This window comes from Photinus pyralis, unplaced genomic scaffold (genome assembly GCF_008802855.1).
Source record: "Photinus pyralis isolate 1611_PpyrPB1 unplaced genomic scaffold, Ppyr1.3 Ppyr1.4_LG4, whole genome shotgun sequence".
Taxonomy (NCBI): Eukaryota; Metazoa; Arthropoda; class Insecta; order Coleoptera; family Lampyridae; genus Photinus; species Photinus pyralis.
Window position 1 is genome coordinate 43920864 of NW_022170511.1, and position 25343 is coordinate 43946206.

General features: G+C 35.4%; 1 protein-coding gene across 1 annotated transcript; it reads right to left on the minus strand.

Annotated features, from left to right (window-relative positions):
* Window positions 1-16936: 16936 nt before the first annotated feature.
* Window positions 16937-20471, minus strand: LOC116169992. The gene is made up of 4 exons (XM_031486221.1): window positions 20134-20471; window positions 17763-19722; window positions 17488-17694; window positions 16937-17433 (listed from the first exon to the last, which is right to left on the minus strand). Exons 2-4 carry the CDS (start codon window positions 19716-19718, stop codon window positions 17299-17301), a joined length of 2298 nt encoding a protein of 765 aa, XP_031342081.1. The 5' UTR covers window positions 19719-19722; window positions 20134-20471; the 3' UTR covers window positions 16937-17298.
* Between the last annotated feature and the right edge of the window lie 4872 nt (window positions 20472-25343).

Here is a 25343-nt window from a genome sequence, read left to right on the forward strand (position 1 = left end):
AAACGCCCGCGGTCACGAAACAACTACATTCGAAAATAAGTTCGGCCTTATCAGTTGAAATTAACAAGTTTCTAATACCTGCTCGCTCGCGAGGCGTATGGCCTGATCGAATGATTCACGCTTTCTTTTCGAATTCGCTTATCAAGTTGACCACATTTTTGTCTTTAATCTAAATTCAAATTCCACACGCGTCCGATTGATTTTCAATAAACGATGGAAAAGGTACAATGAAACCAATGTGGAACGGGGTGGATTTTTGATGTGCTGGGATCACTTTGGGGGAGAATAATTTTTTCCCAATGCAGAATTACGTTACAGCACCGTTAATATAAATGTGCAACCTCCGCAAAGTGTGGCATTTTGAAACAATAGAATAGAGACCTTTTTATTTGGTTTTTTTCAATTCATCAGTTATTCAGGAGTGGATCTCCAAGAAAGTTTATGACCTTCATTTGGGCCTGGTTGTGCACTTTGTTGGCCGGACGCACCAGGGCCGGATTTATAGCTTACGGGGCCTCCAAGCACGAGGTAGGGAAGGGGCCCCTATCTGTACACGGAAGTTTACAAAAAACCTTTTCTAAGCGACATTTTAACTGACTTGGGTTGGGGGCCCACAAGCACGTGCTTGTTCTGCTTGTACGTAAATCCGGCCCTGGGGCGCACCTTCGGCTGCTATTAATATTAGAATATGGTGTCAGGTCTCCTACTGTGTTTGCTGATGTGTGAGTGGAGAAGAGAGCGGTTTTGAACTATCCAAATAGTGTTATTATTATATCATAACATAAGGACAATACAGAGACGTTTGTATTATTGGTATAAGAGAGGTGCTCCTTTACAGTGTTGTCAGTTTGATTCTCAAATTTGACATATCCCAATCATATCTTTTCGGGAATTGATCATCGATCCCTAGTCCTCAATTTTAGGGTCAGTGGCGATTCTTTTTCGACCTTATTTGGCATTATTAGTAGTATTGTATAGAAAATGATATAGGGCTTTCATTTCAAAACGAACCACTGCCGGTTCTAATTTGTAATTCTTATAAAAATCAAAAATTCCAAAAACGCCCTAGAAACTACAGAAATTTGCAAGTTCAGACAGCAAAGTCGGCCACTAGCCAAGTCCTTAACTTCACTTGTCGCTTGAGGGCAAGTAGCAAGTGACTGGCGAGTGCACTTTTCTCCCATTTACACTTGGCAAATTTACTTGCAGAAACTTCTGTCCGCCACTAAACTTGCGAAATGTAATCAGGCTTTTGGATAACCATAGGTTTACTTAATTTTTAGCATTCACCCCGCACCATTAGCTAACCCCACTTTAAAATTATAACGTGCACCCCCATGGAAAGAGAGAGGAAAAGAGAGAGAAAGCCATCATTTTAAAGGTCATAAATTAGTACAGTGCAATTAGACCTCAACATCCAAAGTAAAAGTTTCCCTCCAACTGGAAGTTGTGCTATACAGTCCACATATTGTTTAGTAAAAAGTTGCACCATTTTAAGTGCCGGGTTTAATTGGGTGGCGGAAGAAAAGTTGGAAAATTAGTAGTTTTTATCAGTTTTTCTTAAATATTAAAAAAAAATTATGCGGTTTGGAGTGAAAAGGATAGTATTCAGAAATAATCTATAGTAAATTGCAAACAAAATTGCTGTTATTTATAAACTTCCTAAAGTGAACCTTTACAGAGTTACGGAGGGTGAAAAAGTAGAGATTTTAGTTTTTTTTAGATTTTCTTGGAAAAAATATAAGTCCAGTCAAATTAGACGTAAAAATGTTGAATGGTTACAAAAGATCCGGTAGAAGATTTTATTTTTCAAACTTGTTTAAATAGTAAAGAGAGAGAAAAATCCAAGTTTGCCAATGCGACTGACGTCGGGAGAAATTTCTGTGGTCAAAAATCTGCAAAAATTTTCTTTTCTTTTTTTCGGATTTTTTAAAATAACTCCCCAACGATAATACTTATGTAAAATCATCCATTATTAAAAACTGTAGTGTATAAAAGTACCTTCAATTTGATATTTTATTTGGCCCCCTAACATGTATTATAGTTTAGGAGATACACTAATTTAAAGTTTCGTGTTTATAGTAATTTTTAGAAACAATAACATTTTTAGCGCATTTTTTTAAGAATTAAAAGAAATGTGGGACCACTAATTTGTCTCAGATTTTGTAATGTACATGCATCTAGCGATGCCATGTCAAAATTTTGAAAATGATGGAGAGAGAGGGGGTTACACGTTCTATCCTTCATGGTATTCTAATGAAAGGAAAAAAAGTAACTGTTTTCCACCAGCCCGCCTTTTGAGGGGTTGAGGGGGGACATGTTTTATCCTTCATGGTACTCTAAACAATGAACTCAATGAAAGGAATTACCTTTTACCAATCATAGTCTTCCTCCTCGACCAACTATCGTGATCGCTTATAATTACTTATATCTCAAGAGCGGATTGCCTGGAAAGAGTACTCACAAAAGGCGATTGGGACGTCTGGAAGAAATATATCTTTTGGTATATATCTATATATCTATTGGTGAAGTCCAACCGAATATCTTGAAAACGAAGTGTCATAAGAGGGCACTCATAAAGTTCAAGTGGAACGTCAGGACGAGGCATGTCCATGGGAGATGTCGAAACTTTCATTGCAAATATCTGCAGAACTATTCCGGTTTTTAAAAAAATGCACTTTAAATTAGTGTATCTCCTAAACTATACATGTTAGGGGGCCAAATAAAATATCAAATTGAAGGTACATTTATACACTATAGTTTTCAATAATGGATGATTTTACCTAAGTATTGCCGTTGGCGGGTTATTTGAGAAAAATCTAAAAAAAACAGAAATTTTTGCAGATTTTTGACCACAGAAATTTCTCCCGACGTCAGTCGAATTGGCAAACTTGGATTTTTCTCTCTCTTCACCATTTAAACAAGTCGGAAAAATAAAATCTTCTACCGGACCTTTTGTAATCAGAAAGTACAAATTGACTGGACTATACAGGGTGGTGACTTGCGTAACGCATCATAGGGATTTGAATGTAAAATTCATAACATGCGATTATTGGCTCCCCAAAATATAATGTATTAAAGTTTTTTGTAGAAAAAAATTTTTACGCCAATCAACCGTATTAGTTTTCAATTTTTTGCATAATAAAGACGGAAAATTGGAAAAATAAAACCCGCATCTTTTTCAATAATCTGCGATGCCATGGAATTTTTTAAAACAAAAAGATATCCAGTTATCAATTAGCAGCAGTTCGAAATGGATTTTATGATCGACTTGGTTACTGTCTTGCAGTTAATGGTGACTAATTCAAACATTTATTATAAATTGTTACATTAGAAAACCGTTTTTAGTAATTTGGTCTTTCTTTATGTTGAATTCGCTGTTCTAAATATAATACTTTTTGATAGAAATTGATTTGTTTTATAGTAGACATTCCATGGCATGACGGATATTGGCGTAGTTTTTGAATTAAAAAATTCCATGGCATCACAGATTATTGAAAAAGATGGAGGTAAGCAGTGTCAACTGAATGTCAAAAATAAATATTATTATTATTATATTATTATTATTATAGCGTATCGGGACGGATGAGATGAATTTAGCCCCGTACAAAACATACAATAGGCAGCGATAAGAAATGCGCACTTTAAAAACGTTGAATGAATTTCAGGTAATTATATAAAAATCAAAGTACGCCACAACCTGAACTTATAGCTTGTAAAAAGGCCTAGAATTCCAAAGGAATTCCATGAATCCCAAAAGAATTGATTGAATTCTACAAGAATTCCATGAATTCCAGTAAAGTTCCATGAATTCAATAAGAATTTAATGAATTCCAAGAGGTTGTACACCAGAATTCCACAGGGTTCCCTTGGTTTTGTCACAATTTGACTATTGAATGCTAAACTTTACTTATAAAACATCATTGTTACCATGACAATTAATTTTAATTCTGTGTACTGATGTTCAGGTCAAGTAGACACACATATCTTCTCGTATGTAACATACATTTGAATAATTTAGAATATAATTAATTAAAAGCCACAAATATTTAAATGTCCAGATCAATTAAATATAAAATCAAACATAAAATTCTAATTTCTGTATGCAAATTCGCTTTGAAGGCCATCCAAATGTTCTACAATTTCTAATTAACAAAATTTGGAATTGTAATTAGGTTTTCTGTTCCATATATCAGCAAATTTTGAAGTTGCCTATGGAATCCATTAAAGTTATCGTTGCATACGAATGCAATTTATTTTATTTATTTATTACGAATTGCAATAAATTTGAACGCGAAACAATCATTTACGTTTATTGTGTGACCGTATTGACCCCGCGATGATGCTCGAACCGGGAATGAATGCTTGAAACGCTATCGTGCCCATAAAGTGTGCAAGTACCACGTAAAGCTCTTTGTGAGCTTGTAGACACGAGCCCGCTTCGCACTGATATCAGTACCTTTTAAGTTATCCTGTCGAATGTTTTAGATGTCAAGTGGGCACCGGCTCGACTGACCTACACATACCATCACTCGAGATTAGAGCTCGGGAAACGGCTCGCGATTATTGCGGCCCGTGCACTTGTAATTAAATTCGATGTACGTTTTTATCGTGCGGTATGAATGCGCGCCGTTAATAATTTATTTAAATTTGGAAGCCTCAAGCGCGCAATAACAAAACTTTATATGACACGAGATTACGGAGAAGAAAATAAAATCATATTATGTACTTTTGCTTTATGAGATGAGATGAGATGTGTATCGTAACTTAGATATTCCATTTGCATACGTAACAACCCCTCCGGCTCAGCTTCGAAAATTAGACCGGAAAATAAAAGAATGTACTTAATTAATTTTTCTCGCGAGATATCAATTACAAATAATGCGGTCGTTAACTCAATTATTCACATTTAATTGGATGTACTCATCAAAAAGTTGGCGACTTCTGTTACAAATTATAAAATATTCAAAAACGTCTTGCGGCTCTCATTCCGTTTTAGTGTTATGGCCGGTGGTGGAGCTCTTCCTCCTGTAACCGATCCTCGTTCTTAAGCAAAGAGCATTAAAGAAAACGAGATCTCGGAAAAATTGGGGTTCAGATTAGCTATTGTTCTCGGGTTTTTGGGGGGTGATAAGAGACAGGGTGAATAAAAAATCAGCTAATATCAGCGTCCGCAATTATTTGTAACTTGCGGGATTGTTATTTCCTGTAGGGGCTTTAAAAGAAACTGTTACGGCCCGTAATTAAATATTCCTTGCCGCGCGCGCCGAAAAGGCCGAATTCGTCCAAATTTTTTTCTTCTAAAAACCACGCGTCGCGCGAAAATAATATTTTTCTTTCATCGACTTTCTGAGTGAAGGAAATGGAATCTGATAGACATCCTGTTAAATATTCTCTGTTGCGCGAGGGAAAATTGAAAGAGAAAAACAGCATGGGCCGTTTTATACCTGTGTAAATTTCATTTTAATGGAATAATCGTTTATGTAAATATTTGAATGTTTTTTTGATATTGAAATACGTAGTGAGCGACGCCTTTCTTATGGAAAAAGCTTGTATGCGTAAGCATTCGCTCAAATTTAATAACAAAAAAAATTATGAAACATTCGAAAGATGTTTGTTTTACAGACGAATTCGTTTAGTACTAAAAAAACAAATTGAAATTAAGTTTTTTTCTTTCTTTTTATTCATTCGCCTTTTCCATTCTTTTTCACCTGCATATATGAACGGGCTTTCAATTATAGATTCTTGCTGGCAATTTTTTTGTCCATTTCACTTTCCTTTCAAAATATTTTCTCATTTTTCTAACGATTGGATAAAATGGCTTATGAAGGTATTAGAAACGCGTCAGAATATCCACTGAAGCTCGTAACACGGGGAAATAGCTCGGCTAATAAAGTGAGTGCTTCATTTACAACTATAAATGAGGACGTCCCCACAATGTATAGGTAGTGTATTAAAAACAGAAAATCACCAAAACAACAAAATTCAAATGAATAATCGTATGAAAAATCATACGGGAAATCGTAAGCAAAATTACATAACGTAAAAGGACAATAAAGTAGGTAACTTATTTATAAATTATTAAAAATTTATTTGCATGTTTCAAATTTAGTCGGTACTGTTGCTAACTTTCTTGGTTGTAGAGTTAGAAAGACGGTTAAATTATGAAAATTATGTATTTTTCTCTACTGAATCTATATCTGTAATTAAAAAGACAAAACAACATCGTATTTTGCAGATAATAACACAAATGTCACCTTTTTATATACCCTATATATTATTACATCATAATATGACAGCTTATTAAATTCTCTGCAAAAGTTCTTAATGAACTATAACCAAACTACTTCAAATAACAAAGATCGTTCAATCATTTTAATTTCGATCTAGTTATCTTTGAAAGTGATAAAAATATATAATAATAGGTATTTAAAAAATACTGGAAATAGGGCTTATTAACAAGCAAGTAAGTAACATATACTCAGTGACATGGAAATTGCAACACCAAGGAGTTGGAATTTTTTGACCAAACTTGGCAGAAACGTTTAACTACTAAAAGGTAACAGTTGATTAAAATTTCATTCATATGGATCAAGTGGTAATGGCTTATTTGACAGTTCTTTCATTTTTGTCTAGTATTCTTATATCGTGTACGTTTTGCGAGATTTTGTACAGTTCTTATTGTTTTCGCTTTTAATCGTTTCTTTTGAGGCTGTGATCATGCCTAGATACGCCAAAGTGGAAATTACTGCGAATTAAGAGTAGTTTACAGGTGTCGTATTGTTGGTTTGGGCGGTGGTGGTTTTTCGTTCACAAAAATTGCAAGTCACCTTAACCGAAGTCAATCCACCATGATTCGTTCCAATCGGGCATGGATTTGGGAAGGGGCAGGATCGTCGTAGAGAGGAAAGGGAGGGGGCAGGAAAGGGTTGGGGGGCGAAAAAGAACAATTGAAGTGCGGATCGCCATCTTTGACTTATGGCAACAAGAAACCGATTCTCTAGTACCAGGTCAATTGCCGATCAATTGCTAGCTAACGAAGGTCGTCCTGTAACACTTCGAACGGTTTACCGCAGAATCAGAGCTTACGACTTGCAATCTTATCGGCCACATCTTTTGTTACCATTAACAGCTCAACACCGCCAGCTGCGTTTGGAGTGGTGTAGGTTGCGACTGCACTGGAACCTAGAGTAGCATTGGGTGGTGTTCAGTGATGAATCCCGATTTTGTTTGGGTATACATGATGGCCATATGAAGGGCAGCCGAAGACGTGGGGAACGTCGCAATGTTGAATTTTCTGTTATGAGGCATGTGCACTAAGCTGTGGGGACTATGGTATGGAGTACTATAACTTATGGGAGTAGGGCTCGTTTGTTATTCATTCGAGGTAATATGACCCCCCCAGCGATATGTGGATGACGTGATAGAACCCGATATTCTTCCATCTCTTCAACAGTTGGAAGACCCACTTTTCCAGCACGATAATGCCCCTCCCCACATTGAAAGACGTTCTATGGACTTATTTGCACATGATAATGTCAATTTCTTGCCATAGCCACCCAGATCTCCCAGTATATCACCTATCGAGCAAGTTTGGGGCATTATGAAGAGAAGACTGATGAACTTACCGCATCCTCCACAGACGCTGCAAGCTCTACACAATGAATTAGAGGTTACTCACAGTTGCTTGAGACACAATACTTCAAGAGGAAATCGGCCGTCTGCTAAAATCGAAGCTACGAAGCGTGAGGGAGTGCGTAACCAATAGGGAGGGACTACTATTATTATTAATAAAAATATGTTTATATTTCATCTTTTTTCTTTTAAATTTTAATCAATTGTTACCTTTTAGTAGCTAAACGTTTCTGCCAAGTTTGGTCAAAACATTCCAACTCCTTCTTGGTGTTGCAATTTCCATGTCACTGAGTATATTATACATAACAATCATTTTACTTTTGTTTTTTGGCCTTGTTTTTTTTAACTAGTTCATTGCGGCTAAATTTACGACACCACAATATCAGAAATATCTTTGAGGTAAAATAAAAAATATGACATGTAATAATAAATAATAATAATATGTAATAAACTTCAAAGTTGATTATCTTTTTCATGGATAACTAGATCGAAATGAAAATAATTGAAAAATCCTAGTTACTTGAATAATACACTCAAGCGGGCCTGTTATTCACCAGTACCACTCCGATAATCTCTATACAGGGTGTTACACGACCGTTCGAAAAAAAAAAATCGGGTTGTAGAGGGCATCAAAACAAGCACTTTTTCCAAATAAACCGAGGGTCCAACGTGGTTCGTTTGGGAGCCACCCCCCAAAGAGTGTTGAAATCTGCATTTCTTCTTTAATTTTTTTCTCAGCAACCATAAGAGTTACAAAGTCGGGTGGCATGTCTTTGAATAGGTTTTTGTGTATGCTCTTTCCGATTTTGCAATTTTTTTTTCAAAATTCCTACCCCTAAAGGGCGCACCCCTAAACTAGGGTGCAAAAAAAAATTCTGATTTCGACGAAATTTGGTATCTGGGGTTTTTTAACATGAAAATCACGAATCTGAAATTAGTTTTTGAAAATTCGAAAAAAAAAGTTCCACTGCAATTCTTGGCGGGACAACGAAAATAGAGATAATTCCACGAAATTTGTTGTGTACATACTAAACGAGTTAAGGAACAAAACTGTCGAACAGTTTTTTAAAATAACTTTTCAAACAAAAGTTATTCTCATTTGAATGTTGGTCCTTCGGGTCGCGAAGTGTCCCAAGCCTACTAGTAAGCCAGGAGCGTGTTCTTTTGGAAGTTATTTTTCAACCTAAGATTATGAAAATTTTTGATCATAGTGAAAAAGTATCATACGGAAAGTGATTTGACTTTTTCCCCTACCTTATTTAGATAATAAATAATCGATCAGCGCTTTAAGATACCTTGGTAAGTGTTTTAATCGATACATCGAATTTTTTAATCATTTAATGACCGAATTAATTCCAAATAACAAAATATCGACTCAAACCATTAATCTTTTGTTTTTGCGACATTGTCAACCAACACATGCGAAATTATGGCTTACTAGTAGGCTTGGGACACTTCGCGACCCGAAGGACCAACATTCAAATGAGTATAGCTTTTGTTTGAAAAGTTATTTTAAAAAACTGTTCGACAGTTTCGTTCCTTAACTCGTTTAGTATGTACACAACAAATTTCGTGGAATTATCTCTATTTTCGTTGTCCCGCCAAGAATTGCAGTGGAACTTTTTTTTTCGAATTTTCAAAAACTAATTTTAGATTCGTGATTTTCATGTTAAAAAACCCCCAGATACCAAATTTCGTCGAAATCAGAATTTTTTTTTGCACCCTAGTTTAGGGGTGCGCCCTTTAGGGGTTGGAATTTTGAAAAAAAAATTGCAAAATCGGAAAGAGCATACCCAAAAACCTATTCAAAGACATGCCACCCGACTTTGTAACTCTTATGGTTGCTGAGAAAAAAATTAAAGAAGAAAGGCAGATTTCAACACTCTTTGGGGGGTGGCTCCCAAACGAAACACGTTGGACCCTCGGTTTATTTGGAAAAAGTGCTTGTTTTGATGCCCTCTACAACCCGATTTTTTTTTCGAACGGTCGTGTAACACCCTGTATATATAAAAATGAACCCCGGTTTCTTCTGGTCACGCAATAACTTTAGAACGACTTGACCGATTCCATTCATCTTTTTTTTTTAAGTTTTCTAATACTGTGTAGAAGGTTCTTACGGCAAGAAAAGCTAAGAAAATCGCTCAGAAAATTGGAAAATTGGAGAAAACTTAACGACTATTTAAACATCGCGCGTTTGACGGTGCGATGGCAATTGTTTTAACACCTACATCGATCGGCAATGGATCGGCATAATATATCCGTCAAAAAATTAATTGATTCATATCATAGTGTGCTGTCAATTCGATCGGATAGTTTATCCAGATTTCAGTGAGTTTTTTGAGAAGTTTCAAAGTTATTTCACCGCAATCACGCCTTTTATATTAAAAGTTTGATATACCAAATATCCATTTTTGGTAAGTGTTGACAGACTAAACATGTGGTTTATACAGAAACACTAAGGGAGTAAATTTCTATTTTCAGTTGAATTTTAGTTTTTTTAAGATGCTATTTATTAGATGTACCAACATATGGTACCAACTTAAGTCGCAGAATTCGTAATCCTACAAGTCAAACATATACCGGGTGGTGCTCGGTAAGTAGGAACATAGGGATTTAACATGGGAAATTAGTTTTATGCACTATCCTACCCTCCTGTACATTTTACAGAAAAAAACTGTAGAGTTTAAAGTTGTTCAGAATTAAAAGGTGCATACAAAACTGTTTGTACATGTTTTATTAAGCTTTTGGTATAACCGCAAATATTAGAATAACCATGACTTTTGTTGTTTTATGAATTGCTACTAATAACGAAATGTTGAAATTTATTTTTCCCCTTTCGATTATAGTTTACATTAAATCGTTGCTATTAGACCAAAGAACTTTGTGTGTCCACATTGCAAGGCTACTGAAGGCCCTGGATTATGTTGCGCCAGTGGCCAAGTGAAATTGATGCCATAGGTACGGCCACCAGAGCCACTACAATCCTTGGTTTCCGGAAATGGGCCAGATTCTATACATTTTTTGATTAATATCCTGAAATACAATCATTGCTTTCAAATTACGCCATTTGGCGCAAAAAAGGTACGTTGCTCGCTCTGAATCATCTAAAGCAACTATAGAAGTGAGTGCGTTTATTTTTTATTATATTGGGGAGAGATGGGGAGATTTTGTGGCAAGTGTGTCAAAATCTCTTTTCCGGCTAAACTGATGTTGAACCGATTTAAACCAAATTTGCGACACATATTCTTAGACATAAAAGGGCAGAATCGCGCATGCACAGGTGGGGCGGGTGGTACCTGTGCTAGCCACAGCAACTTTTTTGTTATTATTTATTTCAGTCCGAATTGAATAGGTATTCATAGCTAAAAAAGAGGACAATGTCCGTCGGGTCAGCTAGTTACGGATAATTATCACTTCTGAACCACAGTATACATAACTACGTACTTTTACAGGGTTTCCCAAAAACCCCGGGACGGAGTTATACCTAAGTTTGAAACGAGCGAAGAAAAAAATTGGAAATTTGGGGATTACTAAAGGGTCATAAAAACTGCATTTGATAAGTGTTAGAACTTTCAAACTCTGGGGTCGGCGTTTACCTTATTTTAAAGATAATTAAAAAGGAACATATTCTCAAAATCAAAGCCCGAAATCTTAGTATTTTTTTAAAATTGTCAACCTTCCTCGATTTCGCAATGACCAAAACGCTCATTAAATTTTAAACTTTTTGGAGCACATCCCTAGCGATATTGGTGGTCTGTTCAAATTGTTAGAAACCCCCAAAAGAGATGTTTGTTTTTTAGTTACATAGTTACCTTTAAAATAAGATGAAAAAAAAAACTGGAAATACTTAATTTTTTTTAATCGAAACCCTTTCTTTCCTGGCACTTAATCTAGTGCCCCCCCCCCCCCCCCCTAATGAACTCGGCAAAATAATTTATACAGGGTATATATTAAACATGCGGCAAAAATTTAAGGAGCTATTCCTTGGACTATTCTAAGGATATTTTGTCCTTCGATGATTTTTGATAGGGCGCTTTTTTTTCTCAAATCTTCCACATGTTCACTGGAGTAGTATAAACTAATGACATTAGGTCGCCCCATAGGAAATAATCCAGGGGGTTCAAGTCAAGTTAGGTCCGTGAAGTTGGAGTGTCGACTTGAAAGGAATTAAGTCCCATGTATCTCATAATTTTGTGCTCATTTTGTGCTAATTTGTGCTGCTAATTTAAAATTTTGTGCTCACCAGCTTAATGAGTAATTCAACTTTTTCTGATGACACTCCAACTTCACGCTGGAGTGTCAACATTGATATTTTCAAAATTTTCTTTTACTATAATTTTGTGCTTATTTTGTGCTAATTTGTGCTGCTAATTTAAAATTTTGTGCTCATCAGCTTAATGAGTAATTCAACTTTTTCTGATGACACTCCAACTTCACGCTGGAGTGTCAACATTGACATTTTCAAAATTTTCTTTTACTATAATTTTGTGCTCATTTTGTGCTAATTTGTGCTGCTAATTTAAAATTGTGTGCTCATCAGCTTAATGAGTAATTCAACTTTTTCTGATGACACTCCAACTTCACGCTGGAGTGTCAACATTGATATTTTCAAAATTTTCTTGTACTATAATTTTGTGCTCAAGTTGTGCTAATTTGTGCTTCTAATTTAAAATTTTGTGCTCATCAGGTTAATGAGTAATTCAACTTTCTATGACGACACTCCAACTTCACGCTTGAGTGTCAACATCGATATTTTCAAAAATTTTTACTATAATTTTGTGCTCATTTTGTGCTAATTTGTACTGCTAATTAGCAGTCCATGTACTGTATTGTCTAAGTTGGAAACCCATAATATTCTAGACACCGAAAGAATTGTAAAGATATTCATAGAAAATGAATATGATGGTGTAAAGATAGAAAGCTAATATTCTCCAAAAGGGTTCGCAAATACTTGCAGTTAGTAATGAACAATTAGGTACATCTCCAGGTGTAAATTTTCGAAGAAGGTTATGTAATGTCGTCTCACGTGACGTTGCCAATGTCAATTTCGCTAAGATGGCGGGTCCAGGTAAATTGTTGTTCTATGGGTAAAATTGCGATGTCATCCACGTTCTGCGTAGGGTAGAGAATAACGTAAAAGTAATCCAGAAGAGAAAATGATAAAAAGTTAAGAGAGAAGTTTGAGCGAACCTTGAGGGAAGATAAAACCCTAAAAAACGTACCTATTAAGAAAAATGCTGAAGTACATACCTCACACTAATTACTTGCAAAGCGTATTCAATGGAGCACAGCCACAGCACATCAGAAATAGAGAAAAACACTCAATAGAAATATGTTCACAGCCAAAACAGATTGACACAAAGTCAAGTAAAAAGTAATGGCGTATCGAGAAAAATTTGCACGCAATTAACCCAGATCCAGATCGTCTCTGAAAGGAAGAAGTATAGGACATGCGTATGTAGAAAAAAAAGAAGATCACGACCTCTAGTGGCGAACCAAAGAACTATGGGTAATAACAAATATACTATAGAAATGACTGGCATCTAAACTAAACGGGTTTACAGAGGGAATACCTAGATGGGGTGAGAAATATAAAGAGAGGTGCAACTCGATTAATTTAGATGAGGCTTATTGCAAGATGCTTCAGTACATCGTCAATTTGGTAAAGAATAATCGATTTCCGCAGATGTAGCAGCGTTTATTTATTTATTTACTATTCCTCTCTTGTTCTGGGCCCTCAACAGGCTTACGCCCAATTACAGAGTGACCCGCATAGTGCTTTTTAGAGGTGCCTCTGCAGAGAAGGTATGAAGTTGTTTTATACTACTCCGGTATTTACCTTACGAATTAGGAAAACTGCAGAAAAACGTCATTCAGAGTAGCGGGCAGAATGCTCGCAACTGGTCTAAGGTATCTGCCACAGATGAAAAATTCACCTCAATCCAGGTTCGAACACCCGACCTCCGGAATTATAGTCCAACGCTGTTTCATTGGTTTTCAATCGGTTTGTGTTGTTGGGCGGCCTTTAAGCATCAGAGTCGCACGTCTAACACACTCACACCCCTCTCACTGTGGACTGTGGGCACGGGAAGCTTCGGGAATATGTATCGCAATTTTACATATAGTTGCGCCTCTTTGCTATTTCTCACTCAACAATCAACGAGTAAAATTCGAAGTATATAAGGAATATAAATTTGGAATATCAATTGGTAAGAAAAGAACGCTACATACTCCTTTCCTTGTTTTATTCCTGGTTGCCGTATTTACCGCTCATCAACGAACAATAAGATATTTAAATTTGTGGTCTCTACGCTTCATGCTTCTTGCTAAACAAAACCAAAACTGGTGAATACTCAAAATGTTTCCTCCAAAATTTACCGCCCCTAGAATTTGCCGTTCTAGGCGCGCAACTAGTCCGCCTTGTGGGAAATACACCCCTGGATGTAGCTCAAGGGAGAGTAATAAAAAAAAGAGAGCGAAGCCGCAAAAGGCACCTTACTGTGGACATACAAGTTAAAAGTAAAGAGATTTGTGCCTAAGGCGAGTAAAGTACGAGCATTTTTCATGCATTATTCGGGACTTCCATAGTCCATTGTTATGTGACCTATGTTTTTCGTTATTAGAAGCATCTATAATTAAAAATAAGGAAGTTAGTATTGGGCTTCATTCCGTTCTTCAGCCTGATAATTGTCATTACGACTAATTATACACGAAAATTGGGTAACCATTTTATCACAAAATTCCATTATAATTCGGATTAATGTTATAAGTTCATAAACACAAATTCAGCCCTATTTCTTTTGTACGATTTGTTTGTTTCTAATTCTTTTAGTAACTGCGTTGTAACTCAAAGTTGATTTTTTTAATTGAAGTTACAATTTACCATGGTTTAAAAAAATTTATTGCTTTACGAGCTTTCCTAAAATGTATAATACATCATACTTATTTTCAAGAATAAGCTTTTTACAATAAATTTTGCTTATTAATACATCTTGCCTGAAAGATAATAACAAAAGTTTTTTTGTGGAAAGAGTAGCTAATTAGCGAACACTCCGCCCACTATAAAATAAAGACAATAATAAATAAATAAAAAGTTGGTTATTAAAAGGTCTAGAAAGAAACGACTGACGACATTGGTTATCTACATTAAAAACTGCTTGAATAATGCTAAAGCCATTTCGTTCTAGCTTCAACATTTTTCACTTTTTCTCTCTAGTGAAAAAAACAAAGACGGCAGCTTATTTCCGGCAAAGGTAATGGAATAAGCATAAAAAATAAGGACACGAGTACTAAAACCGTTTTCGTTTATCTGCGCTAATAAGAAAATTACCCACTTAATCCCATCGAAATTGGACCACACTGTACATAGTACGTACGGTACGTACCCACAGGCAGAAAAATTTTATTATTTAGAAGTTGCTTAAAATGATCTAAAATGTCGACATTTGATGAAATTTTTTCCAAAAAAACGGCGATGGCAATATCCAACTAACTGACACTACAATCTTCAGAAAAATTTGAATTACTCATTAACGTGATGAGCACAAAATTTTAAATTAGCAGCACAAATTAGCACAAAATGAGCACAAAATTATAGTAAAAGAAAATTTTGAAAATATCGATGTTGACACTCAAGCGTGAAGTTGGAGTGTCATCAGAGAAAGTTGAATTACTCATTAACCTGATTAGCACAAAATTTTAAATTGGCAGCACAAATTAGCACAAAATGAGTACAAAATTATGAGATACTTGGAACTTAATTCCTTTCAAGTCGACACTCCAACTTCACGGACCCGCATATAAGAACATTGAAAAAAATCATTCACCTTTCCACATTCATGCGTTAGGGTGCATATATTCCTGTCCCTACACTGAGTAATCTGTGTGCAAAATTCCTATTAATTTAGACCCACTACCACTACAAATTTTGCAATCCATTTTATAATTATGTGATAATTAGATTCCAGTAACAAAAATGTAGTCTTCAGTAAAACGCAGCCGAAGACATGGAGGGACGAACGGTCGAAAGGAGGTATTTTGTCGTTCAAAACACATTACTGAAAGAACTTTATACCAAAATTGTTTGATTGTTTTTGGGATAATGCACTAAAATGTATCATAAACATACCTAGTAAATTCGGCTGTATTGTGTATGGGCAACAGTATGTGCAACCAATTGACAATGAAAATGCTGTAAATTAAAAACGAATTAGCCACGTTAAAAACGCCTCTTTCGTAAATTCATCGCATCGTAGGCGTCATGTCAAATACAAAAATAATAGTTATTTTCACATTAGTGAAGAGCTAATTTGTGTCGAAAGACATCTACTAAATTCCAGAGTGAAGTATACAGGGTGGGCCAATTACCGTGTGGGTTTATTAACGCACATATTTAAAATTCATCGTCGAAGCCGAAGAAAATAAGTCTTTCTTTAGGTCTTCCGGTACCTTACAGCTACCTACCAGAATGTTTTTCCGTTCCTGTTTTAAATGAGGTATGGGATTCAGATGCAACGAGAAAGGTATGAATATAAAATTATTCAAAGGTTATGTACAGTCAGAGCGTTTGTAGCTACATACATGAAACTGATTCAGAGTTTATGATGCAGCCTGCTTTTTACTAGTATTTAGTATTCAAAATAGAAACCTCATGTATCCTCCGCCACGCTGGTACTCTTCTAACCACACCACCGTACCTTTTAAAAGAAGTCGCCGCCATTACCTATTAGAAGTGTGGCAGGTATATGTCAAAGACAATGTTGTAGAACGGAAGATATTGTACGAACAATGTGGAGGTGCTTCGCGCATTTCATAATAGCAATTTGTTGAATTCCATATACTATGTTTTGACCCTTGATAAATTTTTTTAACTTCCAGTTTGGTCTTAAATATCCCAAAAGTTTTTAAATAGAACACTCAGTATATGTATATTACTTATGCAAAAGTTGTAAGGGACAAGTTCCTTTCCCAATACGATTTAAGGGGTGGGGACGCGTGCAAATGTTAAACATTACGGTCCATGGAAGCTGAAACAATTGACCTCTCTCTATTCCAATGTAAAAGGCGGCCGATGCGAAACAGGTAGTCCATGCCAAAGCAATGGGTGTGAAAAATGCGGTCCATGTATTATGAAACAAGTGAATTCTTTATTCGGATTTAATAGGCGGTCGATGCGAAAAAGGCCCTGTGAAAAAAACATGTGATTAATGGGGATGCAGCAAGCGACCATTCCCACTTCCAATCAAAAGATTGATACGAATAGGGCGATTTTTGACAGATGCCTCATCTAGTGATGTTTAATTTCATGAAATTTATCTTTTTGTAACTTACCACGTAATTTATGACGTAACTTACAGTTTTGTCTGTAATTTATGAAATTTATGAAATATACGAGTTTTGGAAGATATTTTATTGTGTAGTGTGGATGTTTGATACTTTGCTGGAAAAGACTCATGGGTAATACGTTTAGAAGTAGGTATATTGTAAATCAACATAAGAAAAACTAAAAACTTAAACTCCTAACCCAAAGTAACATTGTATAATAGACATAAACTTATGCTATAGCACGAAACAAATGAACTACTTATCAAACTAATAAAAAAGAAATTCACAGTCTTCTTTAATTAACTAAAATGGTTGAATCACTTGTACTTGTACTTTACGCTACTTTCTGCGTGTTATCGGTATTGTTTCTTTGTAAAACGACTTACAGCTTATTGACTGAAGATCAGATTCGAGTAGGGATTCTTGGGGATCAGGATCATATACGGACTCATCTGCATTATGTATACTGCAGTTCTGAAAGTAAAATAATATAATATATCGGAAAAGGTACTTGTTCACTTATATTACCAGTACTTCTAATGAATCATCTTTACTGTCGGAACCAGCAATATGACTTGCACTAAGTAGACAAGTAGTATCGCGTTTGCGTTTCTGTCCTTTGGTTTGGGGAGTTTCATCAATATGCTCCTCTTCTGCATCAGACGGGGTATCATTGTAACTAAAGTCATCGTCAGAGTTTCCATTTCCTTCTATATCCGACGTCCACGAAATATTCTATACAGAAAATAAATTGTAATAGGACATACAGGTGCTGTACTGTACCCTGTACCTATGTAACTTACAGAGTCAGAATCAGAACTCTCTGAACAAACTTGATTGGTTGAGAATGATTTTCGTGAGTACTTTTCTTTGGAACTGCTAGTAGGTGGTGCTTCAGGGTTATTAATATTTGATTGCTGATGCTGGAAGTTTCTGTCATCCTGAACCGTCGTAGGTTCTTGAGAACTAAACAATTTACTGTTGTGCTGAATATAATTTAGTTTTATAGCTCTTTTGCTTGTTAACCTATTTCTTCTGTTTGTGTGAATTAAACTTTGAGTGCTAAAGCTTCTTTCGGTGGCAGCTGATGTACATGGCATTGTGAGAATCCGTACAGCTAATTTTGAAAGTGAGAGATCTCCACAATAACCTTTCCACCAAGTTATTGCATCAACCGTAGGTAGTACTTCCCACAAAAAATTCTCTGCAAAGAAATGGAGTTTGCCCATGTAGTGACCTAATTCTGCTATTGCAGTTGGCAACATCATGTCTTTTGCCAAACCATTAATAAACTTCATAGCACGCATTTTTTGTTCACTTGACAAGTATGAGCCAACAGAGTGAGGATTTAACAGATCAGCAGCCATGTGGACAGGTTGCATTGCATACTGCTGCCTTTCTGAAAATTTTTGTAATATGTTATTCCTCTCCGTTTCTTGTAATTTTAGCAGTTGTAAATTAGAATCAAATTCTAAATTTATTGCATTGAAGGATTTGCACACTAAATGAATAGAAGGACTATCACCTTCCAGAAGTGTTATACTTTGTGTTATGGGCTTTAAAAGGTTTATTACACCCTCCACACTGACCCAAAAATCCTCACTTAGGATAACGGGTTTTATAGTATGAACAACTTTTTGTGTGTCTTCTGTTATACTAAGTCTTTGCAAGGCAAATTTGCACTTAACGAGATCTTCCATTGATTTAACATGTGAACCCCACCTTGTTTTGACAGGCATACTTAACGAAGTTGTAAGTTTCATGTCCTTTTTTATTTCTTCTAGTTTTGCTCGCAATATCTGACTGGACATTATGGTCTTAACAATATTCTTAACAGACACAATGATCTGCTCAACAGATTCTACTCGCAATATATCTGAGCACATCAAATGAAGAGTGTGTGCCATACAACCATATGACACAATATGGGGATATTTCTCTTGTATGTTACGTGCTGCTTTACGCATATTAGCGGCATTGTCGGTAACTATTGCGCTAAATTTATGTGGCCCATATTTCTCGATTATCTCTAACATGATACCTTCTAAATAGGTAGCAGTATGACTTGCAGTGCCACTTAAAACAGACTTGACAAATAAAGGGCGCGGGGTTGTGATGATAACGTTAATGACACTTTCGTTTCTTAAATTTGACCACCCATCACACTGAAGGGCCAAATTTTCTGAAATGTTCAAAGTTTCCTCCACATGAATTTGTACTCTCTCAAATTCTTCGTCAAGTAGACGATGTGATAACAGATATCGCCCAGGTAACGTAAAGGAGGGTCTCAGTCTTTTAAAGAATAGTTTCCAGTTTCTGTTTTCTGTAATTGATAGTGGTGTATTACTAGTAAACACTGCCTTTGCAAATAAGGCTGTCAGTTGTTGATGTTCTTCTACTTTCATTACGTCTACAAAACTTTCTACCATGGATCTTTGTTTGTTAGAAATGTAATTTGATTTTTTAACGGGTGTAACGGCAGATAAAGTGCGTACTGTATTTTTTTCAACATTACTCTCATGACGACTACAACTAGTAGTACTAGTACTAGTACTAGGACTAGACGTACGCGATGAAGCTGTCATTTTAGAGCGAATACTGGTGGGGGCTTTCATGCAATTTCCAATATGGATTTTCATCCTAGTGGAATTTTTTGAATATTTTTCTTTGCAAAATTTGCATTGAACACATGTTGTTTTTTTATTACTATCTATACATTCTTCAAAATACATCCACACTGAAGACCTTGGTTTAACCATAATGCTGGAAAAATATTCGAGATTCAGCCCTGTAATGTATCAGAATTCAGAAACGTTAAATTTAACGTGCAGGTTATTTGTAGAAAACGTTATTTTGCCTATACTAAACAATGCAAAATAACGTTTTTTGACAGATAACCTGCACGTTAAATTTGACGTTTCTGATACATCATTGTATTTATTTATCATAAAAAACGTGATATATTATATCATACACATATCTGGTAGAAACGCAATTTATTTTTCTTAAAAATTTACCGCATTGACATAGTAGAATAAATATAATCATATGATTTCACAGATAGTTAACGTCGGGTTAAGTCTGTCTACCTACTTGTTAAATAGGTACTTCTACGTTCTACCAGATTTATGTGATCTTAATTTTGTGACAACATTAATAATTTAATTTAGATACCTTGTTCGTTGAATCCAATAGATTAGGTATATTATTTTACTGATTCGTCAACACAACACACAAGAGACGCATAGGCATAGGTACGCAAAACTAAAGTCAGCACAATTACACAAGGCGACACGCGGTAAGCCGTAAGCACAATGCAACATAATTCCAATAAAAGCAATGGGAGGGGTAAAATGAAACTCGTTAACCTTGATGAAATTTCACGTAAGTTACCGTAATTTATGTAATTTATGAAACTTAATAAATTTCATAAATTTCAAAGATTTCAGTAATTTATAGGGTTTCTGAAATTTCCCTGTAATTTTACCGTCATTTTTGTAAGTTACAAAGTGTAAAATTTCCATCAACATCACTAGCCTCATCCAACCTTCTGTATGAGGTATTCAAGTTGAGAACGTGTGCGCTGCCAAAGGCGACTTCATGAGAGAACTAATTCCAACATGGAAGTCTCGTCTAGTGGATGTACCTAAAATAAATCGATCGTTTTATCGCCTGCAATATACTTTTTCGCATAGATCTCTTGATGCTGTGTCCACAATTAATAGAGTTCCTATAGGGGCAACCTTCGTATTAAATTTTGAAGAACCATCTTCAGGCACTCCGTTTTCCAGAAATTCATATTTGAAATTCTGCCCTCCTCCCCCCACATGTTTGACTTAAGCGATTAATTGGCATTAAAATTTTAGAAACATCGTAGCAACATCAAGAGAGTTAGTTCTGCTCTTTTGATATTTAAAAAAATCCCTCCACAAGAAGAAACTTGATTCAGTACATTTTTCTTCATTTTTTCGGAGTTTTCCCGAAAAGTTCTAAACCAATGGGATCATCCGAGGAGTCATCTATATGACACCGTAAACAATATTTAGTAATAAAACGTACTTTTTGTATACACACTCAACTGCCTGCGAAATCAGACCTTTAAAATACACGTGCTTTAAAGATTGCTAAGTAAAGATACTGCAAGTAGGGTAGGTATGACGAGAGGTATGACATATGAAACTGTGACCTGGGGCTAAAATAAAAACATCTTCTTAGGTCGCTTTCTGTAAATGCAAAAGATTTCTTTGGCTTGTAACTATTTTTTTTTAACACAAACGCGTGTAATTTAGGGTATGCTGCCAAGTCTGTTTCACTTTTTAATCGCTGCATTGTTTGAAGTTTTAAATGAATGCACCAAAGAAGAAATACCTTTGACATTTTCTTCATATATACCAGCATTACCGATGCATTTAAGACTTTGTTACTACTCATCCACGAAAACAACTTTTAATATTCTCTATAATAGGCTTTTTACTGGATTTGGATTGTACACTTACCAATTTTTCTTCTGCTTTTATAAAAAGCCCTTGAACGGACCGTGTATTAGCTTTTTCGACCAAAGTCGTTTTATTTACAAAGACGGTGATTTTTATAAGCAAACATCAAGTCACATTTCCATGCCAATCATGGAATTACGAATAAACAGCGAATTTAATTAGAAATGTATTCGAGTATAAGTTCAATATGATTTCATTTTCCTTATTTGTAAAGTAACTACTTATATTGCAGGTATAATTTTAAAAAATGACTAGAAGAAACATGTGTATAATTGGTTTTTAAATTCGTTGTACGTGCACTAAAGACTTGATTACGCACTTGTCTCTTAATGTACTATTCATTTGCACCAAATTCGTATTTTGTGATGTAAGCTGTCAATATCACACATCACGCATGTGCGAACAATAACACAACGTCAGCACTTGTAAGTTTTGAAAAAGAAACTAATTTTTATTTGAAAAATACACAACAATTTGAAAAGTACTTACCAAGTTAAAAACAGGAATGTAATCATTTTTTTGCATAGTTATCAAATTACCTGGACTTTTTTGTCAAAAAATCGTATGGAAAGTGGTACTTTTTTTCACGATTTTTACTGTGCGTTTCCATGGCTTTTAGTTCTGTCTTTGAACAATCAATTTTGGAATGACAGTAAATCGCGAATGTCAATGATATTATTAAATTATGGGTTATTAAGGATCACTATGCAAAAAAATTTCGCGTACAACACGTGTTGAAAGTGTCTTTTTTTCATTTATTTGCTTGAATAACACGAGTTCCGACCTCATTAATCAGAGTGCAGTTTTCCTAATTCGTAAGGTGAATACCAGAGTAATATAGAACAACTTAAGACCTTCCGCAGGGGCACCTCTAAAAAGCATTATGCGGGTCCATCTGTAATTGGGCGCAAGTCTGTTGAGGGCCCAGAACAAGAGATGAATAATAAACTGCAAATTCGTGAAAAAAAATATCACTTTCAAAACAAATAACTATTACAAAGTTGTACAAGCCATGCGTTTTTTTGACAAGTGCCAAACACAGGCAATCTGACCTGCAGAATTATTGAATGCCCGTTATAAGCATGTTGTCCGCCATTTTGATCGGAAGGCGGAAGTGCACCATGTAAGGCATATGTAATTTAGTCCCTCGCCATAAAATAGTATCCCAATTCAGTCATCCTTCTTATCACTCCAGTTAAATCTCTATGTCGTGAGACCGACACCTCTTGTACAAGTTTCCTTACACAGTTACATTCTGGAAGCAATAAAGTAGAGGTACCTACCTAATTCAGGAAAATGATGATGCTTTTACGTATTTAAACAAGGAAAACATCTAAATTTGCATTCTATAAGCAAGTTTAATACCGTTGCGACCTTGATTGTGAGTTCGTTACTTGGTTAATGAAGGAAGTTGTAAAACGAAACCAAACACACAACTGTTAAAGCTCTTAAGTCTTGATACAATTTTGACTTTCAAAATAGGTTAGGTAATGCAATCTTCACTCATTTCAATATTTTAAATTGGAACGTTACTGCACCTATACGAGGTATCCTTGATCTTAAGATTTCATTCGTGCCTAGCTAGTTTACAGTTTAATGCATCCGAAAATTGCTCAAAGCAATTTATTCTTAATTGTTGGTGGGTTTTGGCATACAAGTGTGAACATTTGAGTAAATTGAATGCGAGTGACTTGCGTTAATGTTGTTCTTTTCAACTGCTTTATAAACAACAATAAAGCAAGTTACTAGTTCGGTTATGCGTACGACTATTTACAATTTTTATTTTTGTAACCAGAAATCAGATAAATCTATCTAAAACTTAATTTCTATGGAAACTTAATGTACCTATTGACATTGAACGTTATGCTAGGAAGAATAAAAATACAATTTCGAAAATCCATGGTGATCCTCCATCCAGCAGATCCATGATATTTCATTGGAAACCCGCCTACAGTTTCGAATTCCCTTGGGAAATTTGCGGGTACACAGATACGCGCAATGGACGTTTGAGTACCACTTCCCAATATTCCTAGGGGTAAAATACTAATCTACGTAGCAAAACGTGCTACAGTCATTCGCACATGTGGGTACACTTTTATCTTGTTTTATTTTTGAAATCAGAATAATTATATTTTTATAAGGATCGTCGATATCCACCTACTTTACTGATATCAATTTTCCCCCTTATGTGTTAAATACAGAGTGTTGAGTATGTCAAAAAAAGTTGACGGTAGAAGGCACTAAAAAAAACATGTTTTCCAAATAAACCGAATGTCTAAAAGGTTTCGCGAGGAAGCCACGCCCTCAGAATTTGCGTTTCGTCTCTAATTTTTTTCTCGGGAACCATGACAGTTGTATGTACTTAGGTTTCTGGTTATGTATGTCCTTTTTGTTATTTCTAAAGTTCCTGCAAAAAAAATAACACAATATCTTCTTGTCCGTATTAGTTTGACGTGGCATCGATCTCCACAGATTTCGTCTTTGTTGAAAATCCCCCTAGATCAAGGTTCATATTTGTTGGTATACGAAGTTATTTACGGGAAAATGCAAAATTTTGATTAACGTTTTCGTCCCAGATTGAATCGATTCAAATACATACTTGCTGTGTGCGGCTTCAACTTTCCTCAGGTCAAGGACATCAACAGACAATTGTGGTGGTTCAATAATCGATCTCTCAATCGAGTAAGTACCCCAGAAATCAAAGCTCACGCCTTAAACTTCTTCGTCGCTTAAGTCTACGCGTGAATACGAATTACATTCATCCAAACAACTTCACCGAGTACTGTAGTAGTTGCTGGTAAGTTTTTACGAAATGAAATATTGCCAAACCATTATACAAACACACTGAGTAATTTATAAGTTTAACAATAATGAAAATTAATTTAACGAAATGTACAATATTTAGAGAGAATTAGAATAGCGTATACCACATAACAATGGATCCCGGTAGAACAAGCGCCGGCACGGCATAGAACCGGCAAAGCAAGTGCCGGTTGGTCGATAGCCGGCTGACCGACCGCCGATTCAATCGGTTCCGGCTTGCAATAGTGCTGGTTAGTCGTCTCTGGTTTGGTTATTGCCAGTTCAGGAATCGCCGAGGAGTAGTGTACCGTCAAAAAACTTGACATTACTTATGCAAATGTACCTACCGAATCTAAATAAATAGACAAATAAATCAACAACAATCTTCGATACCTAAGACCAGGCAGGAGAACGAAAATTACAGAAATTATAATGCCTGGTTTTAAGATATTCACATACCAAGGATTTTTTTGAGACATCTGAGGCGGGTAAATGGCAACTGAAGGTATCGTGGTATACGTACAACGTTTTATCTGAGTCCAGATATTTATATTTAAAAAAGATGTCGCAGAAATTGTTTTTAATATCCTTTCTTAGATTGTTTATGTGCGGTCCCAGATACAATTATTCGTAAGTGCCCAACTCACTTTGCGGAACACTATTAGAATTTCACTATGCAATTAGGCACTTAGTTTAATTATATAAATTTAATGGTCATAATTATTATTATTAATGGTCATTATTACAAGAATGATCATACGTCAAAAAAAGTTAATGATTTGGATAATTAATCTTCCCATTGACACAAAAGTGTCTAAAATTCTCTGTTCGTGACATTTATCGTATCGTTACAAATTTCTTTAGGTTTATGAAATCGCAACGTTTCTTGTTAAAAAGGGATAGGTGGTTCACTGGTTCATATACAAACACAATAAAATTCATGGAGCAACAATTTTTTTAATAAATAGGTGTCGTGAAAGTAAATTTACATTAAATGTAACTAAACAAAGGATGAGAAAATTAGTAAATCTTTTTGAGAGAAATAAAACAACAAAATTTATATCAATTGTTTCATGCAACCATTAA

Coding starts and splice junctions, on each gene's coding strand:
- LOC116169992 (XM_031486221.1), bottom strand. CDS start 19,718: ATGGTTAAACCAAGGTCTTCAGTGTGGATGTATTTTGAAGAATGTATA. Junction 17,695..17,762: donor AGAGTTCTGATTCTGACTCT/GTAAGTTACATA, acceptor TTTTCTGTATAG/AATATTTCGTGGACGTCGGA. Junction 17,434..17,487: donor ATGATTCATTAGAAGTACTG/GTAATATAAGTG, acceptor TTTTACTTTCAG/AACTGCAGTATACATAATGC.